This window comes from Mus pahari, chromosome 14, assembly GCF_900095145.1.
Source record: "Mus pahari chromosome 14, PAHARI_EIJ_v1.1, whole genome shotgun sequence".
Taxonomy (NCBI): domain Eukaryota; kingdom Metazoa; phylum Chordata; class Mammalia; order Rodentia; family Muridae; genus Mus; species Mus pahari.
The window spans coordinates 81,142,089-81,169,219 of record NC_034603.1 but is presented as its reverse complement, the minus strand read 5'-3'; the positions used below and the strand labels follow the sequence as shown (position 1 = coordinate 81,169,219).

Genomic DNA, 27,131 nt, shown 5'->3' with positions numbered 1-27,131 from the left:
TGTGTGTGTGTGTGTGTGTGTGTGTGTGTGTGTGTGTGTGTGCGCATGCACCTGCACACAGGTACCCCAAGGACCAGAAGCATCAGGTCCTGTCTTAGTTAGGGTTTTAATGCTGTGAAGAGACACCATGACCAAGGCAACTCTTATAAGGACAACATTTACTTAGGGCTGGCTTACAGGTTCAGAGGTTCAGTCCATTATCATTAAGGTGGGAACGTGGCAACATCCAGGCAGTCATGGTACAGGAGGAGCTGAGAGTTCTACATCTTCATCAGAAGGTTGCTAGCAGAATACTAATCTCCAGGCAGCTAGGAGTAGGGTCCTAAAGCCACACCCACAGTGACACACCTACTCCAGCAAGGTCACACCTCCAAATAGTGCCACTCCCTGGACCAAGCATATACAAACCATCACAGGTCCCCTGGGGCTGGAGTTACAGACAGTTATGAACTGGCCAATGTGAATGCCAAGAACCAGGCTTGGGTCCTCTGCAAAGACCATGCGTGCTCTTTCTTAACTGCTGAGCCCTGCCTCCAGGACCAGGTGTTAGTTTTTGTGGTTGTTTCTACATACATTTTAGAATCGTTCTGTCTCATTTTGTAAAAAGGGAGCCGGCAGATGGCCAAGTGAATCAGCGGGTAAAAGCTCTTGCCTTGCGGGGCTGATGGGAGAGGTTTGATCCCTGAGCCCACAGCAGAAGAAGAGAGCTGACTTTCTCTCATCTCCACGGCATGGCACGGTGCATGTGACACAGAGCACCCGCCCACACACGCATATGATCACCCTCGTAATCATCAATTTAAATATTTTAATAAAAACTGGAGCGGGTTCAAAGTGAGGGAAGTTTTGGAAAAGTGGCATGCTCATACTGTTGATTCTATTTCCCCAGAACTCTCTGGCCACAGTTACCCTTCTCGCTGGCTCGCGGGGCTGTGGTGGACATACAGTCCCACAGGCTGAGTACTGCCTCATCTGAAAGCAAAACCAGAGGAGACCTACCAGCCTCAGCTAACAGAGCATGCGAGTCTCTCTCCAACACAATGTGCCTATCCATATGCAGAAGCAACGGCTGTCCCTTCCTAGGCATGTGCTTATCTGTTTATTTAATTAGCATCCTGCGCTCATTTATTTACTCTTCACGGTAAACATGCCCCCAGCTTACAGCTAAAGAAAGTGGTGTGCAGAAAGTAAACAATCTCCACAGTCTATGGTCTCTACGTTCCTGGGAACTCACAGCACAGACCTGAGACAGTTGTCCATGTACAGATACGCAGGGAGGAGACAGAAGTGCCCAGACACATCAGATACACACAAAGACATATACATACTGGTTTACACACATGTACATGCATATGCACACACAAACACAACTAACTCCACACAGCCATCAATCCTCCGGTGGACCACATCCCAGCTCCCCGCCAGCTCCTACTTTCTGGTGCACTTCCCAGTGTTTCCTTTGGCTGGGGCTTCCCTCCCAGGATCCCCATATCCAGAGGACAAGGAACACTGGAGCGAGGGTGACCTCAGAGCAGTGGCCTGAGCTTTAGTCCCTCTGTGTCACCTCAGGAGGATAACATGAGAGGAGGGATTGGGGAGGACCAAAACCTGGCCTGGTACCCAGCAGGTGTGCAAGCACAGTATCTTTTCCCCTTCATCCCCCAAGGCTGTTATCTCCAGCAACCACTGGAATCAAACCATCTGAGCACAAGGCATTTGCCCAGGTTGTTCATTCCTGGGGTCTGGGCAGTTAGCTGGTAAATTCAGTTCTGGAGCAAGTGGCCGGTGAGCGAACCCACAGATGCTAAGTGTCTAGGTGCAGAGCGCGTGTGTGCTCGCATGTGTGTAAAAACACACCCTCCTCCTCCTCCTCCTCCTCCTCCTCCTCCTTGTCCTCTCAATGTTGGCTCTGAGTCAGCCCACATCCAAGGAAGGGATTTAATCACGCGGGCCCGGGAATGTTATTGTTTTAAAACAAACGCGCAATGACAGCCTCAAACAGGGTTTTCAAAAACTCGATTCAAAGGGCTCTTGAAAGCTTCAGGAGAATATGAATGCGCCTTTGAAGTGAGAGTGTGCCCAGTTATTAAGCTGAGAGCAGCCAGAGCAGTGCTGGCTGCCTCCTGAGGTGGCAGGTAGCTCTCCTGGGCCAGCAGGTACCTGCTAGCCCCTCTTGACCCAGCCAGCCATGGCCCAGAACCCCAGAGGCACAATTAGTCACCTTGAGAAGGACTCAGCTTTGGTGATCCAAAAGAGGCACTCTTTCACTTGCTCCATCTGGTTTTGATGTGAGGTCTCATGTAGCCCAGGCTGTTCTCACTCTGTAGTTATTTCGTAGTCAAGGGGGACCTTGAACTGCTGATCCTCCTGCCTCCGCCCCTTGAGTATGGGGAGGAGAAGCGCATATCACCGTGCACTGGTTTGTACAATGCTGGAGATCAAACCCAGAACCTCTTGCATCCCAGGCAGGCATGATCCCAGTTGACCTGCGTTCCCAGCCCCATCAACTGCTCCTTGGGCAAAGCATTCACATGAGGGCTGTAAAGATGGCTGAGGGGGGTGAGCCCAGAAAGACCCTTGGCAGTGCTTGCTCGTCAAACTACCCTCAGGCTTGTTCTCTGGGGCAGGAACTCAAGGAAGACACCCCCCCCCCACGCGCGCGCGTAACTGCAATTTACACATTCATAACACTGGGTATATAAGCTATAAGGTTTAGGGGTGCTGCATGACTAGCCCCCTAAGAGCCTATTACAACTTTTACCAAGGTATCAATCAGTCCTTGAGCCCAGGTGAGACCTGAAAAGTGAACCTGGCGGTGATTGCCCCAGGCTGGTTAGGTCTGAGGCTTCGAGAACTTGAAAGGGGAATCCTAGAATCAGATCTGGTGTGCAGAGGGGCTCAGAGCATCTTTTTCCAACCCCTGATGGTATGCCCTTCCTCTTCCTTTCCTTTGATCCCTTCCTTGGTCCCAAAGCAGGCTCCCAGGTGCTTTTCTAGTTCTAGGCTCTGGGTGGTGGGGTTGGAGCATGACCCAGGCCAGCTCTGAGGATGTCCGCGCCCATCCCTGCCACAGACACTCACACAGAAACGGATGATCCTGTGCAGAGCGTCTGTCCCCGGAAGAAGGCCTGGGCCAGCACTGTGACAGTCATTATTTCATTCCGCCTGTGCCTGCTGTTTCTCTTCTGTGTCCACGGATGGAGAAACTGAGACTCTAAAGAGCCAGCGTTTGCCCTCGCCGCACAGCTGGCCAGTCGTGGGGTGAATACAAGATGGTGGTCTGTAGATGCTGCTAGAGCCCCTGCCACTGGGGACATCCATGCTACCCTCCTGGCTATGTGACTCTAAGCCCTTGAGACCTACAGGGAGCTTACAGATTTAAATGGAAAGATGGGATCTGACCCTGTGTCTGCGCCTAAGTGGTGTGTAGGAAGGTCCTGAGGAAGCCTTTGGGGTCTCTCTAGATTAACTGTAGAGGATCGCTCTCTGTGGCATGCTTCCTCCAGCTGTTGACACCTGGCCCAGGGCACAAACTCCAAGAGTTTTGTACTCACCCACTCCTCTAAGCCCTGGTCCAGGTATCTCTCTGGGTAGATAGCCCTGCTTCCCTGAAAGAGGTAGCCGCTTCTGAGCCAGGCGTGGTGGCGTACGCCTTTAATCCTAGCACTCGGGAGGTAGAGGCAGGCAAATTTCTGAGTTCGAGGCCAGTCTGGTCTACAAAGTAAGTTCCAGGACAGCAAGGGCTATACAGAGAAACCCTGTCTTGAAGACCAGACCTTACTGTGCCCTTTCTAAAACATATGTCCCATTCCCTGGAGTCATTAGGCCACTATGAGGATCAAATGAGCATATGTGGAACCTTCTAAAATAGCAGAACCTGTGAGGACTAGCAACTCTACCGACCTTCTTTCCAGATGTCGACATCTACCTTCAGCCTTGCCCTACCCCAAAGGCTGGTGATGCAAAGGCAGGCTGGGAGCTCTTCTCCCCGCTCCACCACCTCCCCACCCTTCCTCCAGTACCCTGGTCCAATCCCACACCTCACTTCTGTCTTCTTCCCCATGGGCCAGAGGGCAAAGGCTCCTCTCCATCCTGAGCCATTGCCCAAGCCCGTTACTCCTTTTGAAGGAGCTTGGAGCTTCCGTGGTTTGTGTGGCTATGCCAGGCCATACAGGTACAATGACTCCACAGGGGAGTGCAGCAGCTACTCCGGCTCACAGCCTGGGCAGGCAGAATGGGGAGGTTGAGGCAAGCTGGCTGGCTGGGGGCAGCAGCCTGGTGATGGAGGGGATCACTACATAGACTGCCTTCGATGTATTTTCTAGCTTGGGGGTGGGGGGAGTCCTCTGTCCGTTGAAGCTTTATGTCACTCCAACCCCGTTTTTCTTTTCCCTTTTCCCCTTGTGTGTGTATGAGTGTGTTGTGTATGCACACATATATATGTATGTATACAGGTACACTCACCCGTGCATAAACATGGCGGCTAAAGGAGGCCATTGAGAAGCCAGCTGTCACTCCATGCCTTATCCTCTTCTGGAGTAGCCTCTCATTAATCCAGAGCTAGGCTGGCATCCAGCAAGCTTGGGGTATCCTCCTGTCTGCCCCCTCAACGGTGCTGGGGTTATAGTTGTGCATGGCAAAGCCTGGATTTTTACATGGGTGCTGGAGATTCAAACTCGGGTCCTCATACCCACATAACTGAGCCACAGACTCTGCTTTCCTGGTGAAGCTTACATTCCCTTTGGCTGAGGCCCAGTGGGCCCTCTTCCTTCTTCCCTGGAGGTTTTAAAACCCAGAAGCTAAGAATGAGAACCAGACAAGACTCCCTAACAGAAAGAACTGGAGGTGATGCAGGGTGGGGGTTGGGGGGTGGAGCAAAGGCAGTGAGCGGCTGGCTAGGGAGGAGAGGAAGCAGGAGAGGCTTTGCTTCATAGGTGAGGAAGACCCATGCTGAACACCATGCCCTGGCGTCAAACCAGCTCCCTCTCAGCGTATGACCTTGGGCAAGTTACCCAGCTGTCCCTGCTCTACCTGCCTCAGGTGCTTCGTGGGGCTGAGCAAGTGCTAAGCCATGACTGTACCTGTTTCCCCACAGATGATGTACCGCCATACTTCAAGACGGAGCCAGTGCGCACACAAGTGCATCTGGAAGGGAACCGCCTGGTGCTCACCTGCATGGCTGAGGGCAGCTGGCCACTGGAGTTCAAATGGCTGCACAACAACCGGGAGCTGACCCGGTTCTCGCTGGAGTACAGGCAAGTAGCCCCCTCCCATCTGCCAGGAGCCAGCCGCCTCCCTATCCAGAGAAAGGAGGGTAGGAGACCTGGGTCCATACGAGGACTACAGGCTCCCATGTAACACTCCTGAGAGGCTGGGACCGCCCTGCTCTGGAAGCGATGCCCTGCCTCCGTGATGCCCAAACGGGATGGCTGAGGGGCAGGCCTGGGTGCTACCCACAGGATGCCAGAGGGGACAGAGATGAGACTGAGGATGTAACCAGTCTCTCCTTACCTGCCTGCCAAGAAGAACCCCTCCATCCCCAGAAAGTTCTATTGAAGGAGAGGCTTGGATTTAATGGAATAGGACATGCAGCAATCAGAATCAGCGGGGCAGTAGTACAGGAGACATCTCTTCAGGGGAGAGGGCAGATGGGAGGGGGGCGGGTCCTGAGTATTGGATTTGGTGACTCTTCCCCTCTCTCTGGCTGAATAGGGTCAAGTGGGGGTGGGGTGAGACATGGGCTTGACACAGGTGGGTTTGTCACGTGTCTGAGGGGGCCCTCCCCCAGGGGAGCCTGGCCTCCCCCTCACATCCTGGCCCTGCAGAGCAGGAACCTGGTGCTCCCTCCTCCCGCTCTTATTCTCCCATCTCTGCCTTTCTTATTGGCTCCGAGCCCCTTGCCTGTGATTAATCCCCAAGCCTGATGTGCATAATCGGTTTTGTTGGGGAAACAAGATTGTCCTGCCCTGGGGATGCTGATACAAATCTGTCACCAGGGATGGGAATGCAAATGAGAAGAGGGGATTCGGGACTGGAGCATCTGTCCATCCTCCCTGGATCTCCATCCTTTCCATTATGAAGCAAGGAGGCCAGAGTTTGGGGCGACCTCCTCTCTCAGTCTGTGACCTTCTGGTGGCTCAGCTGGCACAAGGTGACCACATTAGCCCACAAGGAAGGAGAAGAGGCCAGGGCAGGAGGGCCATCAACCCATCTATGGGGGGTTGGGTGGAGAACACTGGACCAAAAAGCAAGAGATCTTCATCCATTGCTAGCTCTTCTAGGCATGAACCCCCTACAAGGTGGCCAGGAGGACCTCGCTAACCATCCTATATTGTGGCTTTTATTTGAGGACCTGGAGCCATTTCTGACTACCACTCACTGGGAACAGCTGACAGTGTGTGAAGATCTCTACATCCACTTGGGATGACTAAATGGGGTACCAAGAGCTTTTCAGGTAGGGTTTAGGAGCAGCCTCCTGCTTGCTCGTGACTAGGGAGCTGGATTAGGAACTCATAGGAAGAGGCTTTGCTTCCTGGTGAATCAGAGCCCCTTTGTGGTTCCCTGTACTGCCAGGGCACAGATGGGTACCACTCAGCAGCAAAGCCCAGCTCAGATCAAGGATCAGAAGTCCGTGTGTGTGGTATAGATTTGTGTGTGTGTGTGTGTGTGTGTGTGTGTGTGTGTGTGTGTGTGTGTGTTATAGATTTGTATGCATGTGCCTATATGTATACAGGCATACATGCAAGTATGCATGCACATATGTTCATTCATGTCTGGAGGCTAGAAGATGACCTCACTTCTTGTTCTCCCTTGGGTGCCATCTGCCTTGGTTTTTGAGACAGGTGTCTCACGGGTCTAGAGCATAGCAATTCAGTGAGGCTGTGAGGCCAGTAAATCTGAGGGATCTGCCTATCTCTATTTCCCCAGCACCAGAGTTACAAGTACGTTCTCTCAGGCCCGGTTTGGAGAGGAAGAAAAGAACCAGAAGTTCTGAGGGTCAAAGTTAGGCCCTCATGTTGGCACAGTGTGTGCTTTGCCAACAAAGCCATCTATCGATCCCCCCAACGTCACGCACCTTCCAGGATCGGCTCTGATCGCCAGTGGCGTGGGTTACCTTTGGCAGTGGTTCTTGGCTGCAGCATCCACTAGGGAGCAGTCCGGATCTAACTTCTGCAGATGGTAGCTAGGCCCAATGATTGCACAGCTCTACAATCCCAGCCCACGAGAGCCTAAGGGCAGGAGAATATTGAGTTCAGGGCTGCCCTGAGCTACCTATCCAGTTCTAGGCCAGCCTGGGCTAAAATGGATGAGATGAAACCCTGTCTCAAACTAAACCAATCCCCAAAACATCATCAGTGACAGTGATGACAATGGTAGTCACCATCAGTGAAGAATGAACTCACATAGGATTGGCATGGTGGTGAGTGCTTTTGAGTAATGTCACTGGATCCTGCCAACAAGCCTAGGAATTCCACAGTTAAGCAAACTGGAGCTTAGAGGACCCACCCAAGGTCAGCTGTGTAAGCTGAGCTCCAAAGAGGAGCTGTGGAGGTTGGAGAACGTTTCCGTGGGTAAATGCGCATAACAAACCCGACCACCAGAGTTGGGTTTCCCAGAACTCAAGTAAAAAGCCAGATGTGGCAGTGAACATCTGTCATCCCAGCTCTCTGCTGTGAAGTAAGAGGTGAAGACAGGAGACTTGGGAGCCCGCATGCCTCAGGTATACCAGGCCAGGTTTCGGTGAAGTGGTAGAAACAGGAAGAGAGACCCCGCTTCAAAGCAAGGTGGAAGAGGAGAGCCAGCTCCCAAAAGTTGTCCTCTGACATGCTGTGGCATGCGCACATGCACATACAGCACACACACACACACACACACACACACACACACACACACACATTTTCTTTTCAAAAAGATTAGCTGTGAGTCTCCAAAGCTGAAAGTCTTTCCCATCCACCACCCTGCCTCTCAAGGAGAAAAGATCGCTGCAATTGTTCCCTTAATGTGTATCCTTAGCAATGTTTCTGCTAACTGCGCTCCGCAAATTCTAGAAAACAAAGCAGTGGAGAGAATGCAAATATCCCCGTTTATGGCTGCGTTGGGGGGAAGCCATCCAGGGAAATAAATGAGCTTCCACTTGGGAGGCGCATCCCTTCGCTTCGGCGCAGCAGGGACATTCGGCTCGCGTGGTATGGTGGCAACGAGATACTCGAATGTGAAGCTGGTCAGATGGCCTGTTCATCAAACACTAGCTGTGACTGTAGGCTAGGGCTATGCTCCTCAGGGTGACCTTAGAATTCTTCGTGGTTGGCTTCCAGTGGCATCTCCTGGCCTCATGCTGGCTATGACATGCTAGGGTAGACACTGTCAGCAAGCCAGTCAGTTTATGGGTTTCCAGACACTTCCTGCATGTCCTTTTCTTCTTGACATTGTCCAAAGTCTCCCAGCCCTTCCTGGGCCCCATCCAAATGACCATATATATGTATGTATGCATGTATGCATGTATGTTTATATGTGTGTAGATAGATAGATAGATAGATAGATGTCTCATATATATCCTCTCTTCCTTTCTCTCTCTCTCTCTCTCTCTCTCTCTCTCTCTCTCTCTCTCTCTCTCTCTCGTGTGTGTGTGTGTGTGTGTGTGTGTGCACGCGCACGCGCGCACACGCGCGCATGTTCTCTCTTCATCTCTCTTTCTCTCCCCCTTTACCTTTTATGACTAATTATATCCCGTGATACCTTGCCTTGTAAACATTAATATGAACTGTGAACGTACGACAGGACTGAGGTAAGAGCCACCGCAACCTTGTTAAGTCCAGGGACCTTGGGTCTTAGAACCTAGAGTCTGACGTCTCCCAGTCCTCTCCCCTATAGACCATTTTGCTGTGCCTACCTTTAGATTCTGCTTCATCCCCACATATCGAGTGACCCCCGAGACATCCAGGTGTGGCGTGTTATAACTGCCTGACTCTGAGGAATTTCCCTAGAAGCCTGAGAAAGTTGCAGAAAAGGATCTGATTGAATAGACTTAGATCATCTCCAAGCTGTTACAATGGGCAATAGCGTGCCGCCCTACAGCCGTCCAGTCCTGTGTCATGTGCCCTATAGCGAGACATCTCCCCCACACACACCCACACGCTCCAGCCACAAGGTAGTCAAAGAGGACAAAGACCATGAGCAGACATTGGGGGGAAAGGATGTCAGGTACATAGCAGTCACTTGTTTCCACCGCATTCCACCCCATGCCCAGCGGAAGGCTGGGCTGCTGCTGGTACTTTTCCTGACTTTTATGTTTTCCCTTTTGAAAACTGTCAAGTCTTAGGAGGATGGTAGCTGTCGTGCTGTGAACACCTGCACATATCTTAACATTTACCCATCTCTCACATGGGACCCTTGCTCACTCCCTCTCTCTACACCTACACACACACACACACACACACACACACACACACACAGAGCTTTTTTTGCTCAGCCACTTAAGGATTGTGGGCATCCCATAGCTTCACTATTGGGTAACACTCCTTCGAGTCGAACTCTTCTTCTACAGAACTGTAACATGGTACAGAAAGAACACGGATATGACTCTGCCGCAGTTGGTATAGCCCACATCTAGATTTCTCCATTTGCTTCACCCAGCTGCCCCCTCCTTCACAGCCATCCAGTTTCCATTCGGTGCAGGACATAGTCGAGGGCCATGCCTTGCATCTCGCTATTCTGACTCTTTTCATCCCTGACTTAACTGACACAGATATACGCGAGATGCTGGCCACTTTTACTGAATTTCTGCCCAGTGTGCATTCTTCCAGTTTGGTTGTCCTGTACACATTCTCATCTGGGCAATGGGACATAGGCCTGCTGCAGAGGCCTCATACTGGAGGCACCTACCCGCCACAGGTACCACTCTTCTCCTTTACATGTGTCCATGTGTGTCCATGTATGAACATTTACATGTTCATATAGTAGCTAGAGAATTCTAGATGTCATTCCTCAGATGCCATCCATCTTATTTTGGAGACAGGGTCTCCCGTTGGTCTAGAGATCACCTAATTCCACCAGCAAGTCCCGACAGTCTTCCTGAATCTTCTTGATGCTGGGACTCCCAGCATGCACCACCACAAATGGCTTTTTTACAATGGGTTCTGAGGAGTGAACCCAGGGCCTTAGGCTTGCCCGGTAAACAAGCTCTTTATAGACTGATCCATTGGCCCAGCCATGATGGTTGGTTTGATCTCTGCTTAACATGGCGTCCACCAGATCGCTTTCCTTACCAAGGTGTCCAGGCTCCTCTTCTCCTGGGTCAGCCATGAGAGTGTGGAATACCCCACCCCCACCCCCACCCCCACCCCACAGCAGTACAGAAGCCGCTGGTCTGTCTTTACTTGAGTCCGGCCTTGCTGTGTTGTGGCCTCAGGGAGATCTTGCCCCCATTCCTGTTACATTCACTGGCATTCTTTGTTCAATATAACAAATTTCTCCTCTCGCCCCCTTTTAAGATAATTTAGCATCGGTATAAATTTCGTTTCATTCAAATATATATTAGCACAAAGCATGTAGCTGTACATGAGTGAATGTATATATCCATTCAAATATTTGTGCTTTGTCCTCAATATGTTTCCATCTGTCTGTCATGGTTTATGATAGCCAGTACTCTTGAGGGTCTGGACTTGGGCAGTGCAGCCCCTTCAAACAGGATCATGAATCCTTCCAGTACATCCTCATTCAATGTTAAAAACTTTTTTGGGTTTGGCTCAAAAAACAAAACAAAAACAAAAACAAGGTCCCAAAGTCAACTGAGAAGAGCCAGCCAGCCCCCCACAAAGTCTCCACCACTTCTTTTCAACCTTCTTACCTCAGTACTCATTTAGGATCACGTGATGCAATATAGACACCTGGCCATTGGCATCTCACACCTCCCCTATGACTGTTCTGAGACGGGGACTTCTAGTCACTCACAAACTCAGTGTGTAGGGTGATAATGTCCAATTTTCAGATGAAGAAATGGCTGAACTTACTTAACAAGCAGTGAGAGAATATGATAGGAAGTTCTGCCCACCCTGAATTCAAAGGAAGAAGTTTACATTCATGGCCAACCTCAGAAAACCTTTATTCTGGTGCCAGCATGAAGAGAGAGGGAGAAAGAGGAAGGGAGGGAGGGAAAAAGGATGTGTGTGTGTGTGTGTGTGTGTGTGTGTGTGTGTGTGTGTGTGTGTGAAAGAGAGAGAGATAGACATATAGACAGATTGACAGAGACACAGAGCGACACAGGGAGACATAGACACAGAGAGACACACAGAAAGATACAGAAAGAGATAGACAGTGGGAGACAGAGAAAGACATAGAAACAGAGAGAGAGAAATAGACAGAGACAGAGAGACAGAGAAAGAGGAAGAGAGAGAGAGAGAGAGAGAGAGAGAGAGAGAGAGAGATTAAGAGAGAGAGACTTATATACCAAGGCAGTCCTATGCATCTAAGTACAGTCATGCATTTCTTAATGTCCAGGATGTGTTCTGAGAAAGGCACCCTCACCAATTCTATCATTAAGATCATGTGAACAGGTGAACTTACAGATATTTCTGTAGCAAAGTCAGTCAGTTGACGTGGCCTTGTGACTCAGCTGAGAGACACGACAACCATTAGATGGATGGGGCCACTGCTGGCATAATGAGGCACGCCAATTTACAATAGCCTGGCTTTTATTAGCAGATGGAGTACACGTGAAAACAATGATTAAGTATATAACCCAGCCCTATAGTCCTTACCACCAGGCATGACCTGTTCAGAATTACAAGGACAAGACTTTTATGTAGCCTGTGGTGGTGTGGGCTTGAGACACACGTCAGCACAGGGACAGACATGAGGCACCCCATGCTGGGGCGCTGGTATAGCCACTGTGTCCCTGTATCACCAGATCTTTCCAGCTCTGTTACGTCTTACAGGACGGCTGGCATAGCTGTGGTCCATTGCTGACTTCATTTTTGCTGTTATATGGCTAGTCTGGTCATATTGGTGAGCAGGTCCCTGCCCATCTCTAGAGACAGAAACTTTTAAGTTGTCAACAGTAGGATAATTCCCTACTGATTCTATAACCTTGGGCAGCACTACCCTCTCTGACGCCATTGTCTTCTCAGACCAGTGCACAGTGGTGGTCACCTTAGTGGGGTCCATGAGATTCTACAAGTCAAACCCCACCCCACCCCATTGTAACAGACATGTAATAAATGGAACGGTAAGGATTATATAAGCTGTCTGTCTCCATACTGAATCAGGGACATATCTGAAAATCAAACTGACAAAATTCAGGGTTTAGACGGATATACCTCCTCTTCCAACACCTGGTGTTCTGCACACCTCTTCCGCCCTCACTGCCATGGCCCACGAGCCCCTTGAAAAGAACCCCACAGTGGCAAGAGCTGGGGTGACTCCTTGTTGGTGACAGGCCTTTGTTCATTTTGAATCAACACTTGAGTTCCGATCCAAGAAATAGAATTCAGATTGAAGGGTGGCCCAAATTGCATCTGAGAATGAGGTCACATTTCTCACAGGTGTGGAGAGATGCTGGAAAGACCCTCCCAAAGGTTACCGCCCTATTACCCACCCCTCCGCTCTAACAGATACCCAGTTTTGCAATGCGATGGCTTGGTGGTGACATGCTAGGAAGAGACAAAATACTCTTCTAGATCAAAATGGTCTGGTGTGTCTGGGAATCTGCACAGGGAGGGCTCTCTTCAGGTCAGGGGCATAGGTCTCAGTTATGGGCCAGTCTGCAGGGATCGCTGCACTTTGCAGACTGTACAGTGAGGGCAAGGCCATCAGGCAGACCATTCTGTGTCATGGTGGTGAGATCCACCCCCACATAATTACTTTCACACTCTACTAAGAAGAGAAGAACTTGATGAGACTGATGTCCCCCATATACACACACACAGATTCCCACACATAGATTACCAGCCATGCACACACTCAGAGGAGAACTACTGGCAAACAAAGCTGGCAATGCCAGCCAGAGGCTTCACATTGAGCATCTCATAGCAACCCTGTGAGTTGACTCTCATTACCCTTAGACATTCAGTCTGGAAGCACGGAGCCCAGAACCCCAAAAAAGCAATGCGGGGCTCGGCGGGCAGATAACTGGTGCAGACCCAGACTCCCAAGTGCGTTGTCATTCCTGGACAGACCCTCACAGACTTTCTGATGAGACCTCTCTGTCCCCTACCTCATCACTGGCTTCCCTTCTGCCCCAGTGGGGTAAAAACAAAGACCTCTTTGGAGGGGTCAGGACCAGGTGCCCAAGGCTGCTCCCGTGGGAAGAGTCAATGTATTAGTTAGGGTTTTACTGCTGTGAACAGACACCATGACCAAGGCAAGTCTTATAAAAACAACATTTAATTGGGGCTGGCTTACAGGTTCAGAGGTTCAGTCCATTATCATCAAGGCAGGAGCATGGCAGTATCCCGGAAGCCATGGTGCAGGAGGAGCTGAGAGTTCTATGTCTTCATCCAAAGGCTGCTACTGGAAGACTGACTTCCAGGCAACTGGGGTGAGAGTCTTAAGCCCACACCCACAGTGACACACCTACTCCAACCAGGTCACACCTATTCCAACCAGGCCACACCTCCAGATGGTGCCACTCCCTGGTCCAAGAATATACAAACCATTACAGTCAATGTGGAGGAAAAGCCAGAGGAGATGGCCTCTAGTCAACCCTACCGCCCTACTGACATCCCTGGGGAGGGAGCTATAAAATCTAGGAGCTCAAAGGTAGCCTCAGAGGAGGGAAAGGGCCTGTGTGTGCCAGCCCTATGTAAGGCACAAAGCGAGCGGAGAGGGGATGTGCACACACACGCTCACAAACAGCAGATAGAGCCTTTGAACCTCTTCAGAGAAGAAGGTAGCATGCTTGGCAGGCCAGGCGACTATGTCCCTCCCTCCTCCATCAGCCTTGTCCAGCCTGCTCTTAGAAGTGAGAGCCACTGACAGAGGTAGAAGCAGAGAATAGAAGCCAGTGGCCTTCCCAGAAGGCACCTATACTCTTAGCAGGGTAGGTAGCTGCAACCAGAAAAACCTTTACTCATAACAACTCTGGGACACTGACTCTTTCTGCCTTATGACTAGAAATTGCCAGCAGCTTCCCAAGATCACACAGCAGTGTTTGGAGAGTCCTGCTTCTCTGGCAATCCTTTGAACCCCAAGCCTGCTTTCTTCCTCCACCATTCCCCACCCCCCATCCCATGCTGCCCTGGTGGAGTGGGGTAGGGCGGCAGAGAGGGGACCTTGTCCTCTCCCAGGATAAGGCCAATAGCGAGTCACATCCTTTAGAGCACAGTCCCAGCCAGCCACATAGACTGCAGAAGACTTTGGCTTCCCAGGACACTCAGCCAGAGTTAGCCCAGCCCTGCCCTAAGACCTCATGGCTGTCTGTTAACTCTCATCTGCAAACACTCCAAACCAAAGGGTGGGTTGCTTGATAGCCTACCTGATCTGGAGACTCACGCTGGTTCCTCTTCTCCAGCCCCTCCCACCTGCTCAGCTGTGGGCACTATGTCCATCAGACACTTGTCCTGGGCAGGGAGGGGAAGGAGGCAGTAGTGGAGCAAGTTTGGGGTAGCTCCGGGGACATACAGCCCTTGACCTAAGTAGGGAAGAGCTGAGAGGTACGAACAGACCTCCTGAGGGAGATGCTTCTGGCAGGAGGCAGTGACATCACTGACCATCCACGCCCATGCCATCAGAAATTGATGCTTGTCACACAGTGGGGCCATGAGAGATCCCTGCCCTGAAAGGGAAGACGCAGACATAAATAACAATGCCAGTATTAAGAGGGGCCAGACATCACGAAATAGTGCCAGAAGTTTCCGTGAGGGACACCAGTCTCAGATGATGATGACCAAGGCCCAGAGGAAACAGAAGGAGTAGCTGAGGAAGCAACAGGGACACTCCCACACAAAAGCCAGAGAGGGGGAAAGCTTGGTTTAACACCTCTGCCTTCGCCCACCCCTCCTCCATACCTCTGTACCCTGGCAAACCCCACCTCAGGGTCTAAAATCTAGAACAGCACCAACAGTGGAGGTCCTAGGCCTGCACTCCCAGGTCTTTGCCATGCACCTTTGAGCTAATGATTTCTCTTCAGCCTCAACTGCCAAGTCTATAAAATGGGAACAAGTGAGAAACTAGTAGCTACCTCCAGGGTGGTCCTAGAGGTCAAACTCTAGCACAGGAAAGAGCCTCTGAGTCCTGATGACTCTTATATAGAAAGGGAGGTCTAAGAACCACTAAGAAAATAACATTGACCCCTCTCACCTGGCTCCTCTCGAGGAACAGACAACCCTGTCCCCTTTGTTGAGTATCTCCTTCATTCTGTCCCAGAAAATCAGAGCCTTTCCCTTACTGAGGCCTGCCCCTTTCTGTCTACTCCAGCCTCAGGTCCGGCTATCACTTTGGACATCTGAGAACTGAGGGCCGAGTGAGCCAGACCGAGTTCAGGAATCCGTTATGATGGACGTAAATTGAATTTTAATAGAGATGTAGATGGCATGAAGCCAGTGTACTGGGGCAGAGGCAAAGCAGTAATTAGAAGTTAACGAGTTTAGAAATGTCGTAATCCAGAGGGAGAGCGGGGAGGTGGGCCGGGAGGAGGAAGAGGCCCAGCCTGGTGTCCTTCCCCTGACCCAGAGGGCGACTCCTTCCATGAAGACAGAAGGCTGTAGGGAGCTCTGCGTGCAGTCATGGGCCCACCTCCTGCCAATGGGTGCCATGCAGCTTGAAGGAACCTCAGGGCCCAGCCTTCTTCTGTCTGGAAGAGCAGACAGCCTTTCCCAACCTGGGGGTTCCTGGTACTAAGGGAGAGTTCTTTGTTGTAGAGGGATCTATGCACGGGAAGGTATAGGCTACATCCCTGGTCTCTGCCCACTAGATGCCAGTCGACACCCTCTGCAAATGTAACGGCCAAACTAAATGTCCCCGAACTCCGTATGTGCAGAGGAGCATCACCCTGCCTTAGGGGACTTTGCCCAACAAGCCTCTAACGTACCCAAGTATCTCTCAGCTGGAGCCAGAGCTTCCATTCCTAAGAGTCCCTAGATCAACATGGCAGGGGAGGACAGTGGCAGCTGGATACCCCGTGGATCCTCTTGAGGGTCTCTTTTGTCCCCCTAAAACCCAGTAGGCTGCCTCTCCTGTCTAGTTAACCCCAACTGAGAAAATGCCTTCAGCAGATTGGCCTGTAGGTAAAACTGTAAGGATTTTCTTTTTTTTTAATTAATGATTGACGTGGAAGGACCCCACCCACTGTGGGTGGCGCCACCCAAGTTGTCCTGAGTTGTATGAGAAAATGAACTGGGTAAGCCATGGGCAAAAGCCATGAAAGCAGTGTCCTTCCATGGCCTCTGCTTCAGTTCTGCCGCCACCTCCTGCCATGGCTTTCCTCGGTGAGGGACTGTAGCCTGTAAGCTATAGAGACCCTCCCCTCCCCAAGTTGCTTTTGGTCATATGTTTCAATACAGTGATAGAAAGCAAACTAGAACATGGTCACTCTGATATCCTTTTCTAATTTTATTTTAATCAAAATATAATTACATCATTTTCCCTTCCCTTTCCTCCCGTGTCTCCTCCCTCCTTCTCAAATTGATGGCCTCTTTTCTTTGACTATGATCGTACACATACATATAAACATATAAACAGCGCACCCGGTCCGCTTAGTTCTGCTTGCGTGGGTATGGTTTCGGAGCTGACCACTTAGCATCAGATAACCAGGTAAGCGGAAAGACTAATTCTCCATTTCTCAGAAGTCATGGGTTGCCTGCAATCTTTTGTCTAAGGGTAGGGCCCTATGGGATCTCTACCTCCCATGTTATTGTGTCTGAACAATGACATAATACACATGCTACCATGTCCTTTATTGACACTCTGTCTCCTAGGCCTCAGATAAGAAAGGCTATCCTGAAATCCTATGTACCTACAGAAATGAAGGCTCGGAGAGGCCCAGAGCCTGGACATACCCATTCAGCTATGTGCTGGGCTCTAACTCCGCTCTCTGATATAGAAACCATGCTCTCCAGCCTCCTCCAGGTGGTCTTACCTGCATTGGTGGGTAGGGTCGAGACACTCTATCTTGAGTGGACATGGCTGTGTCCATAGATCTTGGATACCTGTGATGCCCCTGACCCAATCCCTAGAGATGCTCAGAAATGTCTCCAGGCACAGTCTGCTCCAGCCTAATTCACTCCCTGGGGAGGACCTCTGTGTGCCTCCGTACTGGTTCTGCCCAAACCTACCTAGGGTACAGGCCTGCCTTCAGCATCCTCTGTGAGGAGTGGCAGGAAAAGCCAGAGGAGAGGAGATGGGAGAGAGAGGGTCGACAGGGATGGCCTCAGAGGGTCAGGCCTGGCAGTAGGTGGCAAGAGGCACAGCTGGCGCCTTGTGCCTCCGGTGGACGTTGCAATAATTATGTCAATTAAAACTAATAAGTTCAGAGTGTAAGTGGAAAGGTAGAAAAAGCAGGCAAAGTCTCGAGAACCTTGGCTGGCTGGGTTTCCATGGCAACCTGTTTCCTCACACTCTGGCTTTAATAGGTTTTGATTTGAGAGGAAGTGAGGCCTCCATTCCCCCATTCCCAAAGAAACCGGGTTTAGAGAGGGGTGCCATTCACTGTACCTGAGCCCAGGGAAGGGTATGCTAAGGGTGGGGAGGGTGGGCAGCAAGAGCCTTGAGAGCATCCCAGACACGGACACGGACACGGATACAGAGGGCCTTGTCTGGCATCCAGGCCAAGCCGTTGGTCTCACAGCTGGCCCATCGTGGCTCTGAGCAGAAGTAACTTCCTAGAGGTAGGGTGAGAACTGATGTTGTCAGAGTCAGAATTGGAACCCAGGTCACCCTAAGCATCCAACTGTTCTACTCAAATCCCCTTGGGCCAGAGGACTGAGCAGCAGCCTGCCAGATAGATAAAAGGGTGTCAGGCGCTGGCTTGATTTGGTATCATTCCATAGTTGGGCTGGGCACCTGGGGGCATGGTAGTGTTCAGGGTGCCATGGGTAGGGCCCCTGATAGGGGTTCACTGTAATGAAGGTAAGGCCCTGGATCAGAGCTTCCACTCTGCCCCGACTCCCTGTGGATACCGGTTACATTTTGTCAGTATCTCACATCTCCACGTATTCACAGGTACAAATCTGGGATCATAGACCCAAGAATGGGAGGTCAGGCAGGGCATACCCATGAAGCCCTAGACTCTCTCTGTGGCTGGGGCGGGCAGAGGGGAGCTGTGGTCTTCAGAAGTCATGTGTCCCTCTGTGGCTCCGCCTCTCTCCCCACAGTCCCAGGTACGGTCATTCCTGTTCTCACTCTGTTCTCACAGAGTGGTGTGGAAAGCCACGAGACATTTATTGATGCAGAGACCTGGAGTGTGTGCAAATGGGAAGCCGAGACGGGAGGACTGGCGCCATTTTCAGGTCATCCTGGGCTACCTCTGTCCAAAACAAACAAGCAGAAAGATGAGTAGAATAAAAAGACGAAAGGGTAAAGAGGATAGAGCAGAGGGGGAATAGAAGGAGGAGGGAAGAGAGGAAGGAAAGAAGAGGTGTAGAAGAAGGAGAACAGGGAGGGGAACGAGGGGGTGAGGAGGAGAAGGGGTGAGGGGAGAAGAGATGACTAAGTCCCAGACAAGCAAAGTTTGTCCAGAGTCACAGTTCATACCCAAATTGGATCAGAACAGGAACCATGGAATCATCTGGAATAATTCACATGCCCACCCACATGTCTTCTCTCTCATTTTTGCCCTCTTTCCCAACAACCAATGGATTTCCTACGGCCAGTCCCTGTAGCCTGGGGACCATCGGCTGTACCTCTAGACTTCCTATTGTAGGAAGTGTAGAACATGCAAATAAATGAAGGACCGGCTGCTGCCCTATGGAAGAGAGGCTGGGGAAAGCTTGTCTCTGATGAACTGAGGCTATTTATTTCCACCACAAAGAAATTTAACATGCAAATTAAGAAAGACTTGATCATCCATCACCCGAAATTGACGTGTTTGAATCTGGCCCGAATCCCTGGTAACTATCACACATGGATGGGCATAGGGCGTGCGCACAAGGTCCACGGGGAGGCCGGGAGAGGTGGGCTCTGCCTGCCGAGGCCCATATGCTTCTGATCTGGGACCTTTCAAGGCGTGCAAATGAGATGATCATTGATTCTTCCTGCACAGCTGGGCTAGAGAGCACAGCTGTCCTGAGGGGTTCCCTCTCCCCCCCCCACCCTTCTTAAGTCTTCCTGTGCCCCCTACCTTTGGGTCTCAGCCAGGACACAGAAACTAATCAAATCCGACAATGTGTTCTAGGACTGTGCAGACAGGTGACCAGGACAAATACCTAAAGAGTTGACCATGACCAAGCTTCCTGGGGCTGTCCTTCTTGCCTGACCCCTCCTCTTCCCTTCTGACCCCTCCTCCTCCCTCGTGACCCCCTCCTGGAATTTCTCTGATGTCCTTTTCCTGAGGTTTCATCCCCCACCAAGGCCTTCTGATGTCTGCCTTGAGGCTCTAAATTTAACTCCAATCTCTTCCTTAGGGTTTCCCAAGTCTTTGGGGCACCAGAGACCCCTGAGGGTAGGCATGGAAGAGGGGTGAGAGATCCAGGAGGGATTTTAGTGGGAACTGCAGAGGCTGAGAGAAGGGAGGGAATGCGGGCTCAGAATGAGCAAGTGTGGGGGTGGTTCTCAGGCACTAGGGAGCCCCAGAAGGCAGGGGAGAGAGCTCCTTGTGAGCCCAGGAGGGCTTCAGGGAGAGAGGTCCTTTCTCAGACTCAAATATAGGAACCAGGACAGACCATTCCCTGAAAGACCCTGGGCACAGACCTGAGGGCCAACCATAGCCAATCCAAGGCCTGCAGCCACCAGGGTTTCTCTCTCCTTCACCTTAGAATCCTAGAGAATGGGACCCTTGCCTGTGGGGACATGCTTGACTTGACTCTGAGTATTGTCTCTAGTCAGGGACATACTGCTGCATCCAACACCCCCCCCCCAAAAAAAAAAAAAAAAAACTTGGTGACTTAGACAAACTATCATTTCTCTACGAGTCCCTCCTGGGCTGGCCCCTGACCCTATTTACTGATAGTCCACTTAGGCAAACTCCTGAGGGAGTCCAAGGCTAGCCTTCTCTCCTCATGTGGCCTCTCCTTTCTGACATGGAGGACTCTGAGTCAGACGGAAAACTCGAGATCCTCATCTGAGAGGCATATAGACGCTGCAAGTCCATAGAGACCCTTGCCATCACATCTGGGGATGGGACACCACAAAGCCAGCCTAGATTTAAGATAAGATGGGGGTCTATGTCCTGGGAAACTGCAGAAAAATACCAGGCTTGCCGTCTCCAATCTCTGAGCCTTTGCTCAGGCTTGGCCAGTGTCCAGTGGCTTCACAAGCACCTTTTCCAGATGGTGGCTCCCAGGCAGGTCCCCTTGGGCCTAATTAACACGGTTCTGGTCTGCTTCATCCAGAAGTTGCCTCTGAAGTCACCTGCAAGGGTGACTTTGGAGAGTCCAGAGAGAATGTTTGGGTACAACATGGCCTGGGGGTAGAGCAGAGGGGACAGAGATAATGGGGCAGGTTCTAGATTCTGGCCTGAGAGAGTCCATTCAGGGGGTCAGGACACAGCCATCCCAGGCAAGCACCTTGTGTCATGTCTCACGTGCATGATGAGCTCTACCCGCAGGCTGCCGGCAGGCCAGGGTTTACCTGGCTGAATGAGCCTCAAGCCAGCATCAGGACCATAAGGAGGACAAACGGCCTCATTTCTCCCTGGCAAGGCAGATGAATGAGTGAGGGAGCGTAGAGCCTAACAGTGGTGCTGAGTCAGACAGCATGTACGAATGCCTTATGGCAGGCCCTGAGCACACTGCCTGTGTTGTCACACTTAATCCCCGTGGTATCGCTTCAGGCAGGAGCTACGGCATGTTCTGCCACCTGCTTGCTGTTAGACCCCGAGGCATGTTCCTTAACCCCTCCCTCTGTGCCTTGGTTTCTTCATCTTCTCCATCTGCCAAATGGAGATGCAGCTCTGACGTAGGGTGGTTCATAAGGAGGATGGAGGAAGTTAGGAAAGATTCATTACCGTGGCCCTGCCTTGGGGAGGGAGCCAGGCACCATGGATAAAGTTTACAGCTATACTGTAGATCAGTGAGGTAGACAAAGAGCCGAGACGGGCTGATTGAGAAACATGGCCATACCTTGCAACAGGGAGGGCAGGTCATTGCTAACTTTGAGTCTGGTCTGCCTGGGTCAGGAGACTTAGTCTGATTATACAGGGCCTGGGCTGCTGATGGTGGGCAGGGCTTCAGGGCTCCAGGCAGATCTCTTTCCTGTCTCCCCACACCCGCCTGCCAGGCAAGCTGCAGGGAGTTTCTGGAGACCCTTGGCTCAACCTCCAGGCTTATCAGCATTCATTCATCCTACAGACATCTGGCCTAGGGAAGTCGGAAGCCTGGGGCAGCCTAGGGAGCAGAGCCAGGCTGGGTAGGAAGCTCTGGCCAGCTGTGCAGAGTCAGGCAAGGTTCGCTGTCTCACAGCTCGCCCATGCCTACCCAGTACCCACCTCAGTGTAGTTATTGCATACTCACCCCTCCACATGATGCTTAGTGGCAGCTGAAGGATCTACTGCGAGGTTATCCCTGCCCACAGATGCCCGAGTTGTCCCAGAGATCCAGAGATGATGAGGGGAGCAGGGTAGGTAATATTGAACATCATCCCTTCTGTCTCCGGAGACATCCCCCTGTGATCTTGGTAGCCGGCTGCAGGAATGAATAGGCCAGAGATGTAACTGGGGATCAGGACAGCTCTAACCCACGACAGCCACAGAATAGTGTTCATCAAATTGTAAAGGATGACGGCATCGCTGTGGTTGCTGCCATTGTTACTGTTAATACTCAGAGCCCCACACAGCATCTGGCCATGGAGCGTTCCAGGGAGGGTGGGATGAGTCACAGCAACGATGAGCTACACAGAAAAGCAAATTTCCTGGCTCCTGACTCAGTTTCTGGGACCCAACTAAACCATTGGCAGCCAGTTCTGCTATGAGGTAACTTACACGTTCACAAATATCTCCATGCTATGCAAAGTCATGCAAAACTCCGAAAGGTCTATCGGGGAGGCGGGAGCATGGCACCCAGCATCTCCATTGGTGGCACACACAGAAAAGGAGAGGTCTCAAATGCAGATGGCTGCGTGATTTTGCAAGGGATCACCGGTTAAACTGATTCACTGGTTAAAAGCTGGAATACTGGAGCAGAGTTGATGCTTTGTTGGAAGGGCTAGATGTGGGTTTGGGGAGTGGGCGTTGGAAGGAATATGGCTGGTGAGCTATTGTTCAGGGATAGCAGAAGAGCCATCTAAAAATCAGAAGAAAGTTGTGACTCAAGTGTCTGTGAGTAACACCCTCAGGGAACTGAGGACCCTAAAGGTTTGAGTATTTGGTGCAGAAGTAGTTCAGATAGCTCCAGATTTCCACACATGCCTGTCATTTCTGTAGACAAACCACACATAGACCTATATGATACTAAGCCATGAGCATTCTGTAGTGGCCCTGCCCTATGCTGAGGATATATAGGCTATAACTGTTGCTTGAGAGAAGAAAAGGCATTTACATCAATGATGTAGCCCACAATCTGATAAACAACCCCTCACAAGCATAATGAAAGTCAATGAAGTGAGCATGCACACATGTACACACACACACACATACACACATATACACATACACACACACACACAAATAAAAGTATAAAATAAAATCTTAAATTATCAAAAACTTCATAAAAAGTATTGCATAGATGAAAATGTCATAATGCATACTAATTTTATATCTGTTGCTAGGACAAAATACCCTGGAAAAAAGCAACATCGCAGAGACATCTATTTGGTTTATAATTCCCAGTTACAATTCCTCAATGCAGGGAAATCAAGATAAATACACAAAAAAAGCCAGTCACATCACAGCCAAGAGCAGGGAGATAATAAATACACACATGTTTGCTTGCTTGTTCTGATGGATTTCTCTACTCTTACACACTTCAGGATGCCCTGTCTAGGGAATGGTGCCACCCACAGTGGGTTAGGTCTCCCCACATCAATTAACTTAGTTATAACAATGCCTCATTGAGACTCTCTTCCCAGGTGAATCTAGCTTGTGTCAAGTTGGAGATTAAAGCTACTCGTTGTATAATGAAACCTATTATTATGTATAATCACTGATAATATATGCCAATAAATAACTTAAAAACCATGCATATGCATTCCTAAAGTGCACAGGTGCTGGTAGCATTTTTCAGTATTTCTGTAGAATTAGATGAATGTGAATTTGAAAGCAAGCCTTACAGTCAGCCAACCTCTCCTTGTCTTTCTCATGAGGCAGTTGCCCCGACTTTGTCCCATTTTTGAGATGGAGTATCTAAGGTCCAGTCCTTTGAGGTCACATGCTCCATAGACAACGGAGCAGCTGAAACTGGAGTAAGGGTCAGCTGAGGGCATAGCATGAGCTCTTTAAGACTGGTCCTTTGGAGCCCCATCAGAGTCATCTCCCAAAGGAGGAAACAGGACAGGTGCCTTGTCATCTCCAGGAGTTCTTCTGTCCCAAAACCTTACTTCTGACCTAACCTCTCTCTGGCTACACCTCAACCTCTCCCTTATCACAGCCAGTCCAAGGTGGCCAACATGGTCTCATTTGCCTTCCATGTTGAGCCCAAACTGCACCACCCTTCACATTGCAGGGCTTGGTGGGGGGATGGCCTTCCTCCTATTGGTCAATCCCACCTGAGCTTTGGAGACCTTTCTGGCCTAAGCCACCATTCCCTCATGGTTTCCAATGTGCTCTATTCTACCTATCCCTCACCCCTTCCCCAGGCATCTGAAACCACTACACAGAATTCTGCCCACTTCTGGGGCACAAGACCCAGACTCTACCTCCTCTCCAGGAGATGGCTTCCTCCCTTACCCTCTTCATCCGTTTCCTTCCACCAGAGTTCAAACCTATTCGAGGATCATAAAGCCCCTCTGTGGTCTTCATTCCACATTCATGCCAGTTTCTATTTCCTATCCTCATTCTTCTCTTCAGGCCACATCCTTGTTACCTTTATGTCAACTCGATACAAGAGTCATTTGGGAAGAGAGACTCTCAAGTGAGAAAATAGCCCCCTAAGATTTGCCTGAAGGCAGGCCTGTAGGGCATTTTCTCTTTACTAGTGATTGATGTGGGAGGGCCCAGAACACTGTGAGTGGTGCCATCCATGGTCATGTGACCTTGCTGTGCATAAGAAAGCAGGCTGAGCAAGTCATGGAGAACAAGCCGGTAAGCAGCATCCTCCATAGCCTCTGTATCAGCTCCCCCTTCCAGATTCCTGCCTTGAGTTCCTGCTCTAGCTTCCCTCAGTGATGGACTTACAAGTCGTAAGGCTGAAATAAACCCTTCCCTCCCCAAGCTGCTCTTGGTCATGAGGTTTTATCTCATCAGAAGAATCCATAAGACAACTCAGGACCTGGTACCCTACTTTCTCAATACCTTCTCTCCTCAACCTTCTGTGCCCTAGCCCCACAACTTCCCCCACCACACCAAGGGGGGTCAGAGTTCTTATGCTGAGTCACCCCAACCTCTGGCACCATCACGTAACAAGTCCCATCTCCCCTCCCTTGTGCCAACAACCAAATTGGCTGGCATTGGCCTTGACTGTCTGGTCTTGTCTCCACCTGCTGAGTACGAGTCCTGTGACCAGGCTACTCCACACCAGGCTAGCAGACCCTTCTGAGGCTCTGTGAGACACGGCTGGGTACCACTACCCGCATTGAGGCACCGATGAAAGGTTACTTACTGGCCGGTCCTGAGACTTGAATGTCATGTGATTCTCACCCATCGCAAATTGTCTTCTTTTGGTTTTATTCCAAAACCTACCCATGTGGAGACTGTTCCTAGTATGCCATTAAAGCGCTGTGGTTTGCCTGCCTCCTGTATACCCATCTTAACACCCTCCCCGGTTCTTTTGTCTTGAGGGAAAACCCAACTCCTTAGCCCAGGAGAGCCTATGGAACATGCAAGGCCCACAGCCCACCCTCATTTCCGGTCAAAGCCATGATGGTCAAAGCTCATCGTCCTGGATCTGGCTCTCCTGCATCCATTCATCATGTTTGAGCCCTCCATCCCTCCTCATCTCCTCTTCCCTTTCCCTCTGACAACAAATCCCCTCCGGAGCCTTTCCTTCAGCTGCTCCCAGCTTCATTTCTCCCTCCATCTTGGGCCCTCCAATCACCCCACCCCTAATCTTTCAGCAATCACAAGGCCAGAACCTCAGGAGATGATGAACATCTTGGGGGCCCCTCGTTATGGAACGAATTGCATCCCCCGTTTCTCCCAAAACGTGTGATGAGCCTTCAACCCTTGGCATCTCACAATGAGGCTTCATTTGGATGTAAGATCATTGCAAATGTAGTCATGTCAGAGGAAGTCACACTGGAGCTAAGGAAGTGACCAACTCAGTGACATACTTACAAGAATGAGCTAACAAAGGTCCAGGAAGAAGCCATGTAAAGATGAGGCACAGCTTGGAGAGATGCAGCCACAGCCAAGGAATACATGGGGAACACAAGAGTTGCAACAGGCAAGGCAAGGTCCTCCCTGGAGCCTTGGGAGGCAGGGGCTGTTGCTGGTGGTGCTAGTGTTCCTGCTACACCATGACTTCAGACTCCTGGCCCTCAGTGTTGTAAAAGAAGTTGCTATTGGACTGAGCCACCAGATTCCTGGCACTTTGTTGCTAGAGCCCAAGCAGACAAATTAGCCCTCAGATACAATAGAGACCCATGTCCCCAAAACAGCTGGCCACTCCATTAGGCACCCTCCTGCTGTGGAGGGAAAGGAGGGCTCCTAGGTACAGATACCCTGTGCTGCACTGGACAGATCTAACCCAGCGTGGGAGATGGTTTCCCCGGTAAACTCTGGGGCTGGATGAGAGCGGCAGGAGATGGCAATGAGACTGCCATCAACCCTTCCCATGCCGCCAGGCTTCCCTGGACCAGCCCTTGGCTCCTGTGCCCTGATTTCCAAGTAAGCTCTTTATCAGTGTGTGTTAATCTGGTTTCTTTTTGGATCTGCCCCGGAGTGAGGAGGATCATAATGAATCATAATGAATCACAAGCAGGTGCCAGGAGCCCTGGACAAAAGAGCCCTCCTGGCCCTGGGGCAGGAAGCCAGATGGAGGATTGTAATCTGGCAAGCCAAGCCTCAGAGCCACCAAAGCTGAGTGAGGAGCCATAGGTTTTCAGCTTCTGATTTTGTTGCCTTTTGTTTGGTTGATTTTTAACATAATAACCATGCCCTCCCATTAGCCTTGGGATTTCTTATTTCCCAATTCGAATATATCTCCCAACTGAAAGGTGTCTGTGTGAATTCCTGGTACCCCGGACAAGCGCTATCGTACCCCCACCCCCATGCCCAGCTCTTAATCCTTCCTGCTCTTGATAGTTTGCTTGGATACCTCCTGTCAGTGACTCAGGAGAATGTGCTCAACCTCTCTGAGCCCAGGCCTTAGAATGAAGAGATGGATCGGCTCCAGTTCATCTCACAACCCACTTCCACTCCAATTATGAGAGGAGGGCTCCTACTTGTGCTCTGAGCAGAGATGGTCCCATCTACCCCTGCTGAGTAGCTAGCCCCACTCCCAGCCCTGCCCCACCCTGGTCTCCCCTCAATAGCTCACTCTCACTTTCTCAGCCAGCCAGATGTGAACCGAAATGTCTTCCGCAGGCGCACAGGTTTGAATACTTGGTTTCCAATTGCTGTTGCTACTCGGGAAAGTTCTGGAAACTTTGTTGCTAAGGATGAGCCCTTGAACTGCTTGATGGATGATGAATGATCATCACTTGAAGATGATCTCCAGTGCCTTGCTCTCCCGTGAGATGAACAGCCTCCCCCATATTGCTCTGCTCAAGCACAGCTGACCTAGCAGCCCCAAGCTGAACTTTCCCAAAGTGTAAATCAAAACAAACTGTCCCTTCTTGTCCTCTCCGATATTTTGGTTACAGTGTTGCTGAAGTAACAGGCCTCAGCTGGGGATCCCAGACTGATAGATAACAACATAATGAACTCCTTTTCCATGTTCATTGAGGGCAGT

The 27,131-nt window shown here is 50.7% G+C and overlaps 1 protein-coding gene across 1 annotated transcript in view; it reads left to right on the top strand.

Annotated features, from left to right (window-relative positions):
* The window catches only part of Sdk2 (sidekick cell adhesion molecule 2), a 282,556-nt gene that overhangs the window by 117,931 nt on the left and 137,494 nt on the right, over positions 1 to 27,131 (top strand). The window contains exon 2 of the mRNA XM_021212230.2: positions 5,096 to 5,255. Coding sequence (XP_021067889.1) covers positions 5,096 to 5,255 — 160 coding nt within the window. The remainder of the gene's footprint in view (positions 1 to 5,095; positions 5,256 to 27,131) is intronic.